The sequence below is a fragment of the Felis catus genome, chromosome B2 (genome assembly GCF_018350175.1).
Source record: "Felis catus isolate Fca126 chromosome B2, F.catus_Fca126_mat1.0, whole genome shotgun sequence".
In the NCBI taxonomy this organism is placed as follows: Eukaryota; Metazoa; Chordata; class Mammalia; order Carnivora; family Felidae; genus Felis; species Felis catus.
Window position 1 is genome coordinate 22,813,578 of NC_058372.1, and position 15,212 is coordinate 22,828,789.

Here is a 15,212-nt window from a genome sequence, read left to right on the forward strand (position 1 = left end):
ACTTAATAAAAAGTTCTTATTAGAATATACCAAGAATTTCAATTAGCCCTTTTATTTACCGATGTTATCTTAAAGTTGACATAAAGTTAACGGCTCCCTGCTTTTAATTTACTCCATTTAATGACTAATTCTTCTCCATTTCTATTATTCTTTTAGGGATGAAGCCAGAGAAAAAAGCAAAGCAAAGGTATTGCCAGCGCTGTGACTGTCAGTTCCTGACATCAGCAATGTTGCTCCGGATTCTGAAGTTTCTGAAATGTCACTGGAGTCCTCTATTCTGCCCCTGTCCAAAGTTGTTGTGTGTGTCCCTCGTCTGGTAAAAGCCAATATGAAGGCCCAAGGGCAGCCATTCGTATTCACCAATAACGTCAGTTTCACCTGCAGGCTTCTGTAATGGACAAGCGCCCGCCTCCAGGCTGTGCAGGGCCCCATGCTGAGGGCAATGTGCCCGGCAGCCAGAGGCAGACGCTGCTAATATCAGGATTCCCCATGTGTCACCAACGGCCTTTCCAGAGACAGGCACACGCGAGGCTCTAACTCTCCAAAGGCTGCCAGGAGCAGAGCCCAGGTAATCCCGATGAATTAGAGGATCCCGTCCCTCCCGACACCAGGGCCCACCGCGATTGCAAGCTTGTCACAGATGGGCAGTCCATTTGTCTGCCACGGCCCAGCAAATCCCATAGATCCTCTGAGCCTCTGAGGTAGGCTTTTCAGACCCTGAATCTTATTTAATGTTCACACGGAAAGGCAACTACTGCTTGCTGTGCCCATAAAAGTCTTGGTGAAAATTAACACCTTGCTCATATAAAAGCAGAAAGAAAGGTATTTCTCTCTTTGGAGGCCATTCGGGAAGGAACACGATCTACCTATGAGCAGGGTTCTACGTTAGCACTGGGGTGATAGGAGTGTGCTCCCCACAAAAGTGGGGCTCTGTTATGTGAACTGCGGGCCTGGCAGGAAAAACCCCCTTGTAGATGTCTGTATGTCTGACATCCTCAGTTCAATAGGAAAGGTAACAAAGAGGGTCTTTATTTGATTCTGTCCCCAAAGCCAGGTGTCTCTCACACATGTGTCACCAATCACAAGGTCAGTAAGTTGAAGCAGTGAGAATAATTAAAGGCAGATTATCACAGCTATTGCTACATGTTTTGAAAAAAGATCCCTCTGTATATAACCCTCAAAGTTACTTAAAAGTAAACACATCCATCTCATTATCTACTGTATTTTTGATGTTCAACAGAGAATAAAACCCGTTATGTTACATGATAACATAATAAGGTAACCTCTTGCTGTCATCAGGGGAAATTGAGTTTTAAATTCTATCCATCAGGAAAATACTTAACTTAGTAAATTAACGTATTTGGATTTCCATGACTTGTAGTTATGGCATTTTAAATTTAGATGTGGTGGTCCTAAGCCCTCTGCAGTCATTAGGGAAGACACAGATAATGCCTGGTGAATTCTGATAACAGACTGGAATTGCACATTCTATAAAAGTGTAGAATGCATTGGAGGATCGGAGTCCAGTCCAAAATACAGTGAAATGCCACTGGGAAGGTTCTGTGGAACACACTAATGGTGGCTGTGAATGTCACTTGGGTCTCTGTATAGCAGTGGTTCTCAAATTCTGCTACATGATAGAATCACCTGGGAGCTTTTTAAAATCTTGGTGCAAGGCCTCACTCCAGACCTGCAAACTGGGTGTTAGCAATTTTTAAAAGCCTCCAAGTAGTTCGAATGTGCTAATGTCTGAGAACCAGTGTTATGGATAAGTGCTTTTTATTTTTTATTTATTTTTTAAAATGTTTATTCATTTACTTAGAGAGCATGTGCACACACACACACACACGAGCGGGAGAGGGGCAGCAAGAAATGAAGAGAGAGAATCCCAAGCAGGGTCTGCACTGTCAGCATGGACCCCAATGCAGGGCTCAAACCCATGAACTGTGAGATGATAACCTGAGCTGAAATCAAGTGTCAGATGCTTAACTGACCCAGGTTCCCCGGATAAGTGCTTTTCAAAGTTGAATGTGCACATGAATCCCTGGATCTTGTTAAGACGCGGATTCTGATTCAGTAGGTCTAGAGTGGGGACTGAGACTCTGTTTTAACAAGACCCCAGGGAATGCCGCTGGCCCATGGACTAGTTTCAGTAGCAAAACCATAGACAATGGTAAACCACCAAATACCTCTGTGAGGGGGTGATATAATCAAAGCTGAGCTTTCTAAAGATGAATCAAGCATGCTTTAGTTCAGTAGATTTCAAGGCGAGGGAATGGGATAGGAGACCAGTGAGGAAGCTACTGACAGAGACCAAGAGAGGGGCACAGGGGAGTCTCAAGGAATCCTAGTAGCAGACTCACTTAGGGGAAGTAACCCTACCTTCTTCAGTGCCACCCATTAATGCTGTTGTTAAGGGGTGCACTTGTACAAGGCCCTAGTAGCATCTCAAAGACCGTATAAAACTGCAGTCTACTTTGGTACATGGTCCTTCCGGGCAGTCTGAGTAATTGAAAAGCACAACAGGGGTGTGAATGCCAGTGCCTTTGAATTCTCCTTGTGGAAAAGACTCCTTGTTCACCTATCAATCACTTCTCCTTTCTTTGGAGGCACATGGGGGACTTCCTCCTGTCTGCTCCTTGCAGTTGAGAGGGCCCTGTAACAATCTGAGCAGGTGGGGTGAGCCAAGCCGGCAATCATGCCCACTCTTCCCTCCCTGGCTGTCCCAGTAGCGGCCCAGAGGGGAAATCCCAGCTCTCAGTGTAAGAAATATGCTTTTGTCGGGTTATGTGGCAGAGACCTTCAGGTTATTTGTTACCAAAACATTAGACTGGCCAATCTCTACTGATGGATACTCTGATCAAGTGGCTTCACTCTGTGTGGGTCAGTCCCAGCAACCAGGCAGGGGTGATCTGAGGCTCCTGGTGGCCTGGTGAGCCTGCTGATGAACTGTCCAAATTCTATTTAGAATGGGGGATATTCCTTTTGTTTGCTTGTTTGTTTAACAGTTTGTGATATTGAATTCTATAAAAGTTATCCAATCTATTACATCAAGTGCTGAAAAGAAAAAAAAATGTTGACAATATCCAAATGAATATCTAGCAGTTATTTAAAAGTTATTTTCTCATATCAAGCAAAAATTAAAAGTTGAGCTCACTAAAAATAATTTTTAAGCAATTTAATTTTTGAATTACAGCTAACTCTTGAACAACATAGGTTTGAACTACATGAGTCCATTTACATACAAATTTTTTAACAAGTATAATACAGTACTATAAATGTATTTTCTCTTCCTTATGAACTTTTTAAAATGATTTAAAGTAAATATGATTTTTATTCATTGTTTTTATTTTTTTCCCATTATTCATTTTGTTGGAAGAGGTTATAGATGTATATATTTTTAATTTCTTTAAATTCAAGTTAGTTAACATATCATGTAGTATTGGTTCAGGAGTAGAACTCGGTGATTCATCACTTACTTATAACACCCAGTGCTCATCCCAACAAGTGCCCTCCGTAATGACCAAGGATGGGGGGGTGTTTCTGAAAGATCCTAGTACTAATGACTCATGTAACCCACAGGCCCAGTGGGGAAACTTCACAAGGCCTCATGTCAGAAGGGTTTCCTAAGCTCCTGAAGTTTTCCTTCTTGTAAGTAAGATAGTTCTAAAATAAGTATTCTTGGCCACAGTGTTTATTTCTTTTTTCCCTTGTTCCTCCATATCATGGGTAGCAAGAACCAGGCATCATTATTTGGCTTTAACCTCTGCTCTCTATTTTAATCCAACTCTCTCAAAGCCAGTTTTCTACATCCAGAGTTTTAACTAAAAAGCATGACACAAACCTATTGTTAAGATTCAAATTATATTGGGTGATTTTTTTTAATTAAAAAAAAAATAACTGCTGCTTTTAAGTTGAAGATGTAGCTTGATATTCGTTTCAGACTTCTCACTTTTCACACCAAACCGGAGAAGGTTCAGGGGGCTCTAATGTCACTCAGCTAAACCTCACCCTGAAATTAGATATTTGAAGTCTGCAAATGAATGTAAAACAGGTTGGGTGTGAGCACAGTATTAAAAGGATGACCTGAAACCACTTCGAAGGCGAGTCATCAACTTTAGTGGTATCTCATCATTTTGTCTTTGTTTATTCAAAGTCATACTTATTTCTCAAATGGATAATGAGCAGAGTCCTCAGAAAATATTCTTGCCTCACTTATCACGAAGTGGAAAGAGCACTGCATTGTGTACTTGATAAATATTTTTAAATTTACTGAATAAACTGGACCCAAATTTCTCATTTGTGCAAAGGAGTTAGATGTCTTTTCATCTCTATAGTTTTCTGCCATGCTGGGTTAGGATTCCCTTCAGTGACAGATGTGAACTTATCTTGGCTGGAAATCAAAGAAGGCTTTTAGTTCTCTGAGACTCTCAGACAGCCTCCTATTCTCTACCCCTCAGTCTTTCCTTTACCTCTCATACAATGCAGTTCAAAAGAAATTTCAAAACTCATTGTAATTGGTCATTTCACCCAAACATCTCTTTCTGCTTAGACATAATCACACAGTCATCTGTGTCTACCTTTACAGCCCATTAAAAATAAAGCCCTAGTGAGGTTTTAATTTGTTTTCTTTGAGTTTCTTGGTATTTTCCAAATTCTGACAATGAACGTGTTACTTTGGTAAACAGGAGAAAAGGCATTAAAATACATGAAATTGGATGACATCTCAGAAGCTGTGCTTTCCCCAAAATTATTTTTTCCTATTTCTGCTAAACTGAAAAACTCATCTAGCCGGAGAGACTTGTTCCCAAGAGAGTCTAGTTGGTTTTGCTGAAATTTTTATTACCTTTTGTTTATTAAATCATTGATATCTGTTCTCTATGGTTGGGTAAGTTCTATCTGTCAATCCAGGATGATCCACTTATATGGGCTGCATCTTGCAAATAGGGCCTAATAAATGAATGTCTTCCATACTGGATTTTTAAAAATTATTGTTTCATCATAAAAATAATATATGCTAATAGTAAAAATTCTGAATTATACAGAAGGTGGTATGAACTGAAGAGATAAAGATATCCTCAATTCTAGTCCCCTGCTGTGGAGGTAACGATTGTTAACAATCTCCTTTGTGTCTTTTTAGATATTATCTATGCACAAAAAAACAGAAAATGAAATCTCCTATACAATGCTCTTTCAACATGTCTTATTCATCTTTTCTTATTGTTGGATATAATTGTTTATAATAACAACTAGTGTTCTGTAGTATGAACATTCTAAAATTTATTTACTCAGTCTTCAATTGAGGAACAGTTTTGGGCATTATATCAAGCAGTGCAATGAACATACTGGCCCACACATCTTTAAATACCACTATTAAGATATTTATGGGATGAGTAAATTCTGGGTTAAAGAGTGAGTGTGTTTTCAATACTGGTACTTATCATGAAAACTGCCTTCCAGAAGAATTATACCTATCTGTACTTCCACAAATAATGTAGATGGATAGAACCTGTTATTCAATACATTTGACAGCACTGAGTATTATCAACTTTTAGGATCTTTACCAATCTAACTACTGAAAAAGTGTTAGTCATAATTATTAATTTGTATATTTCTCCAACCATGAGTGAGGCTGAGCACACTTTCCTATGTTTACTAGCAGTCTGTATTTCTTACTCTCACTGACTGACAAGGGCTCTTTCTTACATTAAGAAAAGTGGTCTTTTATCATGGTGTGTCAATTCTCCCTCCCCACCCATCCTCTTGTTATATGTCCTTGATCCACTTGTTGAGAAGTTTTACATTTTTATGTGGATAAATTCATCGCTCTTTTCCTTTATGGCTTCTGAGTTTTCTAGTAGGTTTATTTTTCTAAGAAAGGAAGGAATGATTCTAATTTAACCTGTATAAACCACTGAAAGTAGCTGAAGAGGCTGGCTCTATTACTAACATACAGTGCAACCTTCTGCAAATTACTCATTCTCCAAGAATTTCAATTTCCTCATCTGTAAAATTAGAAAAGCCACTACCTTCATGGATGATTGTGAAGACCAAATAAAACAAGGTAAGTTGTGACTCAGTGCACTGCACACAGGGAGTATAGTAGCCTTGCTTCCCCCAGATTTCAGACGTTGCTATCACTTAGCTCCAGGGCGTGAGTGCTAGCTAGTTCAGTGGTGAATTCACATTTCCCTGGGAATCCCAGCACACCGTCCAGGAGCTCAGCTCCTGGCTTGCTGTGGTAATGCACGATACATTCTTAGCACGGTTCTTAGAGCACCCTGGGATCTAAAAGCTTTTGATTATTTTTGGGATCTATGCTCACCAAAATGGCTCAGGGCACACAAATGCCAGTGACAACTGCGGGGGCACACAAACCCCAGTGATGACTACACAGTTACCCGGCTTTTGAGGAAGAGTGACGTCTTTACCTTACTTTTCATGAGAATGAAGGGAGGAAATTGCTCCAGAGCAAAGAACAGAATTGAAACAAGAAATTAAAAAGTATAAAAACTTACATGGCATTTCCCATTCTCTTCTTTCATTAAAGGAGAATTCATAAGCACCACACAGGTTGACAGTCCTCTTTACAATAGGAAGAGAGACATGTATGTACATCTAATTGACAGTCTATGCTACACATTCACACTTGGCCTCTTATCTGATTTTATTTATTATGGCTACATAGATCAAGAAGACCAAATATTTCTTCAGAGAACTCAATTATTTAATAAACTTCTTACTTAAATGAATATTAAATCCCAAGCAAGTTTTATTAGAAGGAATTTATTTTTCCTACACACTCTAAGCACTGTAACATCAGGGTTATTCAAGCAAGAAGTGAACCTAGTTGTCATGACCTAATTGTTCAGAGTGGCAGTTGCTCTTTTGGCTCAATTTTAAGTTTTAAGTATCTAGAAAATACATGTGTTGGGTATCTATTGTTAACTGAGCACTCAGAGCTACTGTTCTAGTACCAGGCCCACCAACACTGATCTTAGCATCTGCAATAAAAACTCCAGGATTAGTCACATTCTATAAACACATTTTAGCCAGAGAACTCCATTATTCATTTTTTACAGAAATCTGTGCACGGAATATAGCACCATCATTTTCTCAAAGGTGGCAGCAATGATATCGTCCATGCTACATGTGCTTCCTCCAATGTGACCTTGATAGTTCTTTCTTTGAGAGGTGCAAGCTGTGTTCTGTCCTCTTGAAAACAAATGGATTCTATGACTGTTTCTACTAACAGAGGCCAGCAGAAGTGAGCCTATGTGACTTCTGAGGTTAGGTCACAAAAACAGCTACCATATATAAGGAGTTTAAAGGTCCAGAGATGACAATGGTGAGGAAGCTCAGGCCATGTGGAGAGGGCCAGGTGTTCTCCAGCCCAAATCCCATCAAGTCCTAGACAAGGCCTACTGCCAGTCTCGAGGATTCCACCCTGCCATCAAGCCACTCCCAGTCTTTGAACCTTCAAAGGATTGCAGCACAGAGACAAGGATTTGTGCACTTAATACAGTCAGTGCCACAAAGTTTTGGGGCAGTTTGTTACACAGCAATAAATAACTAGATCTTTATCCTAGGTTTACTTGAAAACAGGCTATCTTGCAACTGCTGAGGATAAATGATTCCCCAAAGCACTGCAAAACTTCTGCAGGAACAATGTGAACAGATTAGCCACCTTGCCCATTAATATCCTGCTAAACAGCCCTGTGTCGGGAAGCAGTCATTCATCTGTTACTCTCCACGTAAAAGCCAAACGATGGATTCCCCATAAGTCATCAGGCTGCTCTAAGATTAGTGGTGAAGGGGTAAATCTGGAGAGGGTCTTCCAAAATGAAAATAAAATATTTAGACCATCTTGCAAGTTGCTCTTCAGATGCTGCATTTTTCTCTTTCATCGGTTCCAGCTGACAACAGTTGACAGCCGCTTCTGTGGCTGTTTAAGCCGAAAACCATTTATCCTGAGAACATAAAGACGAATGCCAGACTGGATCTGATATATGTAAAAGTAAACTCATAGGATGGTATCGTGTCCAAAGAGCACATTAATAACATTATTATTATTAATATTTATTTTGCAAAGTAGATGAAATATGAATTCTCTGATCCAGGGTATAAAATAAACTCTGGATGGGAAACATGAAATACAGTATTGATTAACCTGAATTTATAAGGATCCTCACTGCGGGTGGCAAAAAAAGCGGGGAAGGTAGAATAAAGAGCTTCATCCCCATGAAACCTGACATGGTTGGTAGCAATATGGTAGACCTGGCGACAGTACCACTGACTTGGTGCTTATGACATGTTTAAACAACTGGACCAACATACAAGGCAAGAATGCAAAATAGCCACAGACACATCCCACCCCACATGTTCATACGGCATAAACTCAACATATTGGTATACATACATTTCCACATTAGCATCCATTACAGTAGATTTTGGGGATTATGTTATATATAATTTAGCATTCCCCTGCCTACTGTTGGTTAGCAGTAAACAGATTAAACTTTCTAACCATTAAGCATTATATTTTTTTAAGCCTGCTAGCTTCTGCATGTCTATTTTACTTCCATCTAAGGTTTAAAAAATCTAATTATCAAGGTAGATTCTGAACAAGACTTCAGTGCCCAGCTCGGGGTGTGGTGAAGAGTGTTTACCTAAGCTTTCAATGGAAAGAAGAAAAAAACTTGAGGCCAAAAGAGTTTACATGGCTTGCCAAAGGGCATACCAATGGCTGGTTATTATTTTAAAAGATGAAGCTGAGATCAATTTTCAACAGCATAAAAGGTTCATGGAAACAAAGCCTGTTATCATCAACAATATGAAACTTGCCTAATTTCTGTGGACATCTTCTGAGCATCCACGACAGCCCAGGAGCTATGCTCTGTGACATAAGACAAACAGAATAACCTCCCTGTTCCTCCCAGTCTTCCTTAGGCAGGCTTCCAGGTGCTATAAATTCAGCTCAGGTGTCATTTTCACCATTTTCCAGGGGAGTCCTGAGCTCGTAGAAAGTGATCTTAATATGTACTGAGTGGTGCCATAGGAAGTGTATTCTAAAGTTCTTAATAGCATTCTAAAGTTCTAATTAATAGCATTTAAAAATATAGTCTCTATGCTTCTCTATTCTTTTTTTTTTTCAACGTTTATTTATTTTTGGGACAGAGAGAGACAGAGCGTGAACGGGGGAGGGGCAGAGAGAGAGGGAGACACAGAATCGGAAACAGGCTCCAGGCTCTGAGCCATCAGCCCAGAGCCTGACGCGGGGCTCGAACTCACGGACTGAGAGATCGTGACCTGGCTGAAGTCGGATGCTTAACCGACTGCGCCACCCAGGCGCCCCAATGCTTCTCTATTCTTAAGAAAACTGAAGAAGGTTTTCACACCTGAAAATATGGGAAAATACTGTCAAGGCAATGAGACTTCTACAGGATGTAAGAGACCCACTATAAGCCTCACCTGGGAAGCCTTTGAACATGACCTCATGGTGATCCCAAGCATGACCTAGAGAGGCCAGTCCGTGAGCTCCTCTCATCCTCATGTGTGCCATAACCGAAATCTCTGATGCTTTATTCACGACAGGCAGAATCTAAAATGCCCTTTCCAGTCCAGAGAGTCTCTCCAGCTTAAATCGCTCCCCCAAACTAAATTCTCCCTGCTTTCTGTACGGGAGAGTCAGGCTACTGGAAATGTCATTCTTCACGCAGTACTCACACATCAAGGTCAGCTACCTCCGGATTAAAGCTACCCCGTTACAATAGTGACTTTCAGGATGTCTCAAACAGGCCTGCCTGTTTACCTCTAGTTTTACAATCTGGGCTGCTTGGAAAGGTTGGACAGAAAGTTCTGAAGCCAGCTGTTGGGTGTATAAATCCATATCAGTTCAATACTACGGTCTGGGGCACAGAACCGGAGAGGCTCACAGGAAACCGAGGGGGAACTCAGCTTCTGTACCTGGCTCACAAATAATGAATCTTTTATGCAAAAGCAATTACATATACGAGGAAAAAAAAACTTTCCTTGAAATGGCAGAAGTGAAAAAAAACTATTGATTGGTTTTGTCCCCAAACAATAGGATCATTTCCCCTTTGCTTTCAGCCCACATTCTGGATGGCTCTGCCTTGGTCCTCAGCTGGCTGTGAGGTGCCTCCTGAGCTAGCCAGCTCCTGACCTCCAAGGACTGTCCCCCATGCTTCTGCGCACACTTAATGTCATTTGAATTGAGCTCCTCACCGTCATCAGTCTCCGTGAACCCCACAGTGTTTCAGGTGAAGGATTCTGAGTTTCAACACTTCAAGAAGAGAAATTATAAAAGGTAATTGTTCTCTGGCTCTGCTTACTTTTTTTTTTATTTGCTTAACATTTCCCCCTGGCTGGTGAGCGTGCAATTCGAGTGACTTTAGAGCTAAGTTTAAACAGAATACTAGGAGTCAAAGAAACCTGTCTTTTTTGTTTTAAAGTTTTTATTTACTTGAGAGGGGAGGGGGAGGGGCAGAGAGAGAGAGAGATGGGAGAGAGAGAATCCCAAGTAGGCTCTGCACAGTGTGGAGTCCAGTGAAGGGCTCAATCCCATGAATGATGAGACCATGAACTGAACCAAAATCAAGAGTCAGACGCTTAACTGACTGAGCCACCCAGGTACCCCAAGAAACCTGTCTTATTATTAGAGCCTTTAACAGATGTAATAGAATCAGGCTCCTGTTAGCAAGAAAAACATCTACTGGTTTAGATTAGCTCCCTTAATTGTCCTTTCAAAACCTATTCCACCTCTCCATTCACTGTAGAAGATGCCATCTTGAAGTGACAGGTACTGGGACTTCTCAAGATGCTACTTAAGAGGGAGAAAGTAGTTTGCTGATTAGGACTATTAAGCAGTGCTTGGAGGGGAGAAGTCAGCTTCTTGTTGTGGCTTCTCATTTATATGGCTGGCTTAATCTAGGGTAAGGCTCCTGGAAATGGCCCTTGGAAACAAACACAGGTGGGTCGTGAGAATGAAAAGCAACCAACTACCTCAGTTAGCAAGAGTCCTCAGAGAACAGAATGCAAATTTAATTTTTTACTCAGGGATACATCAGAATATGCTTTTGTTTCACTCTTGAAGTGGATCTTGCTAAGTCATTTGTTTTGAGGACTAGTGCACAGTGTTTGCATGTGATGGGGGTGCAGCAGGTGCTGGGCGACAGGCCAGGGGTGAATCAGTGGGCTTTTTTAAGAGTCAGCAAATCAGGGGCAATCCTCTGTTGACCTGTGCTTTCATGCATGCTCTGGGTCATGATTCTAAACAGGAATGCTAATATATACAAGTGTGTAGGTGACAAGAATGACACCATTATGTATCTGTATCGGACTTTAGTTTACAAAACTCTGAAAGGCAGATATACAGAAAACTGTAATTCTGAGAAGTGAAATGATGTGTCCTAGATGAAACTTCCGTTTTATAGCAGAGGCAGACCAAACTCAGGTTTCTGGGTTCTTAAGCTGGAAGTCTCTCCATTGGCCCATGAAACCCTTTTCCTACCCTTGAAGATACAGCCATAGAACTCTGGGAATTAGCAGCAGCTTCCAGACTGACCTAGATCAGATCTAAGTAATCTTTTCACTAGGAAATAACAGAAACTGGGGTGCCTGGGTGGCTCAGTTGGTTAAGCGTCCGACTTCAGCTCAGGTCATGATCTCATGGTTTGTGGGTTCGAGCCCCACGTCAGGCTCTCTGCTGACAGCTCAGAGCCTGGAGCCTGCTTTGGATTCTGTCTTCCTCTCTCTCTGCCCCTGCCCTGCTTGTGCGCTCGCTCTCTCTCTCTCTCTGTCAAAAATATATAAACACACACACAAAAAAATAACAGACCCTACTGTTCCTCCCTCCTAGCACATCATCACCATTCACCTGGTGACTCAATCCTAAACCTAGGAGACATCCTTGTGTCCTGAATCTTCCTCGTGTCCCATGTGCTCTGCCTTCATAACAGGCCTTCCCTCCATGCCTATGCCAGCCTCCCATGCCAAACTTCCTTCACCTTTCATCTGGACTGATAACCCACCAGCAGCTCGTCCTCTGTTTCTCTTCCACCTGACAGTCCATTCTCTACCCAAGTAGAAACCACGCTAACACTCCTTAAAACTTGCCATCACACTTAGAAAAGTTTCCGTGTTGTGGCTCACAGAGTTCCCAGGCTCACCAGCTTCTCTGACTCACTGCATCTCACAAACATACCAACCTAGTTCCTGTCTCAGGGCCTTTCCCTAACCTTTTCCCTCCACCTCCTCCAGACTTTGCCTGGCTGCTCTTTCACTTCCCTGTTTTCTCAGGGGGATCTTCCCTGACTCTCCTGAAAATAAGCTACTGCTTTCTGCTTCACTGTCTCTGTACTCTACTGTCATTCACTGTACATATCACTACTTGAAATCACACCGCCAATGAACTTATTTCCTGTCCTTCCCAATAGCCTGGAAGCCCCTTGAGGACAGAGCCCTGTTGTCTTGGTCCCTGTGTATTGCCCACACCTGAACAGAACCTGGCACCCATCCGCTGAGTGTGTGTGTGAAAGAATAACATGCAGCAGATGGGAGAAAAGCCAAAAGTCCTTGGCTCCCCGAGGACTCAACAGATATATTATAGTCCAGCAGCATAAGCTTTTCCTGGATCCAGTGTGGAAAAGAATGGTATATTAAGGGTACCCTTTATGCAATCAATAGTGCCCACAGTAACATCTACAAAGATGAATTCCACCACACTGCCTTACATTTCTTTAGAAACTGCATTACGTTAATATATTATATTATATTATATTATATTATATTATATTATATTATATTATATTATATTATATTATTATACTATACTAATATTATATTATATTATACTATACCATATTATATTATTAAATATTATAGAACTAAATTTTAACAATAGACAGGACAGGGCACCTGGGTGGCTCAGTCAGTTGAGTGTCTGACTTGTGATTTCAGCTCAGGTCAAGATCTCACGGTTCATGGGTTCGAACCTCGCATCGGGCTCTGCGCTGACAGTGCTTAGTCTGCTTGGGATTCTCTCTCTCTCTCTGCCCCTCCCCTGCTCTCTCTGTCTCAAAATAAGTAAATATTAAAATAAAAATAGACACGGCTAGCATGGTGTCAGGCATATAGTGGGTGCCCAGTAAACATACATTGCTGAATTTTAAAAATTTCTACCATCTGCCATCAAATTAATTATTTTCATTTCCTCATGTTTCCTCTATCCCTTTCAAAATACAAGTATATACTTTTACATTGTCGTAACCACATATAGGTATTGATTTGTTTCCTATTTTACATTTTTTAACACTTTTTTGATGTTGCAACCCAGTCTTTGTAATTTTTAACAACTATGTAATATTCCATCAAGGTGCCGTCCTATATAACTCACCTCGCCTCTTTGGGGCATTTGGCCACTGAGTTCACTGAAAGTAAAAACACCACATAAATTGAGGTAGGATCAGAAGTTCAGCAGAACCAAACCCACATTCTGACCAGGGCAGAGAATCAACCCAACTGCATGATGTCTGTCACAGAGCAGCCTAAATTCTCTCTGTTGCATCAGTTTATTGGAACAAACTGTAGATTGTCGTCAGAAAGCTCCAAATCACTGCACAAATTATTTATGAAAGAATGACTTCAACCATTGGCCAAGTGTAGCCAGACTCAGGAAAAGGCACCAGAGGAGGAAGAGGACGGAAGAGGCAGCAGCTGTAAGGGAGCTGGAAAGACTTTAATACAGGCGCCAGTCAGAGCCTATTTTATTCCTCTGCTCTCTTGAGAAAACAGTCAGCAGTTTGTTAGGGGATGAATCAGTCAGAGTCAGAGGGGGAAGAAAGGGCTTGTATATCTTGAGGATTATTGTTAAAATGCTCGATAAGTGGTTGTAAAGTTATGCGGTTTTCTTCTTTTTCCTCTTTAAACATTTCCCCCTCTTGGTGTATAGGCGAAATAGTCATTGGCAAGAATTTGGGGAACATGGGAAAGTATGAAGAAGAAAGTAAAAATCCCCTGTAGTCCTGTGAGCTGGACTGGCCACTGTGACACGTGTGCTTGTCGTGCTCTCCCTTACGGATACATCAATCTACATAAAAGTAGAATAACAACACCTAGCCTACTCTTTACCTTTAAACCTACTATATTGTGAACCTTTTGTTCAATGTCTCTAACAATTATTTAAAGTAACACAGTGTCGAATATGTGCAAAATAGTTCTTTGTGTTCAGATGAGGAAAGCAGAATTGATTTGTTTCTCCGTGGGTAACATACAGGTTGTTCCCAAATTTTCTTATAAATAATAATGCAGAACTCTTTGAATTCTTCTCAAATGAATTCCTTAGGGCAGTTTTTTTTTTTAATTTTGTTTGGTTTTGGTTCTTCTTAAACTGAAGTATAGTTAATACAATGTTACATTAGTTTCAGGTGGATCTATGAGTACCTGCTGAATTTTCTAGAAGAAGTGTAATAAAAAGACAACAATCAATCATCTTCCACACCAGCTGTCTGTGGTGATGATGGCAGAAAGAGGGAACGGGGAAGTGGACCAGAGAGTAGCTATGTGAGAAATACAGGGAGTACTGCTTTGGTTTTTAACTCTGGTTTACCATAATTCTCATTTACCACTTTCATTAGGTCTTACCTCTATCGTTGATAGAAATATCTACCCTAAATCCTTCTCTCTGTGACACTGTGGATAAACAATGGTGGGGGATAACTGGACCTGCTAGTGGTTTGGATGACTGCATAACCCATGGCTACTTTTACCATTAGAATTACAGTCTTGTTTGCCTGGTTATGAGTCTTCCTGTTGGAAGGGCACCTTTTCTCAAGGTTGTGGACTGAAATACAACTTTGCCTACATTTACGCCATGTCCAAGAGCACGCAAGTGTGCTGACCATGAAGCTGTTTCTCATGACCTCACTCAGTCTCAGCATCTGAGCTACACTGTAATGGTAGCCACTGGACTTGGTTGAAATCAAAATTTCATTAAGTAGCAGAAAGATACAATTGCTGTTAACTTACACCCGGATGCAGCTATTTCCACATTGGGTTTAAAGATAAAATTCTGCTACAGAGGGAAAAGAACCCTGTAGTTTGGGAAAACACTTTAATCAACTTATTATTATTCATATTATTATTATTATCATCAAGAACAGGGAAGGTGAAACAGAGGAAGCTAAACCACTCTA

General features: G+C 40.9%; 1 protein-coding gene across 37 annotated transcripts in view; it reads right to left on the reverse strand.

The window, feature by feature from the left end:
• The window catches only part of FARS2 (phenylalanyl-tRNA synthetase 2, mitochondrial), a 618,373-nt gene that overhangs the window by 155,737 nt on the left and 447,424 nt on the right, over positions 1 to 15,212 (reverse strand). Inside the window, exon 10 of one of the 37 annotated variants that reach the window (XM_019830294.3) lies at positions 6,755 to 7,970. The exons of the other annotated variants lie outside the window; for them this stretch is intronic. Within the exon in view, the coding sequence (XP_019685853.1) occupies positions 7,904 to 7,970 (67 nt within the window). The 3' untranslated portion in view covers positions 6,755 to 7,903. Of the gene's footprint in view, positions 1 to 6,754; positions 7,971 to 15,212 lie in introns of those variants that run through there. 37 annotated transcript variants of the gene reach the window in all.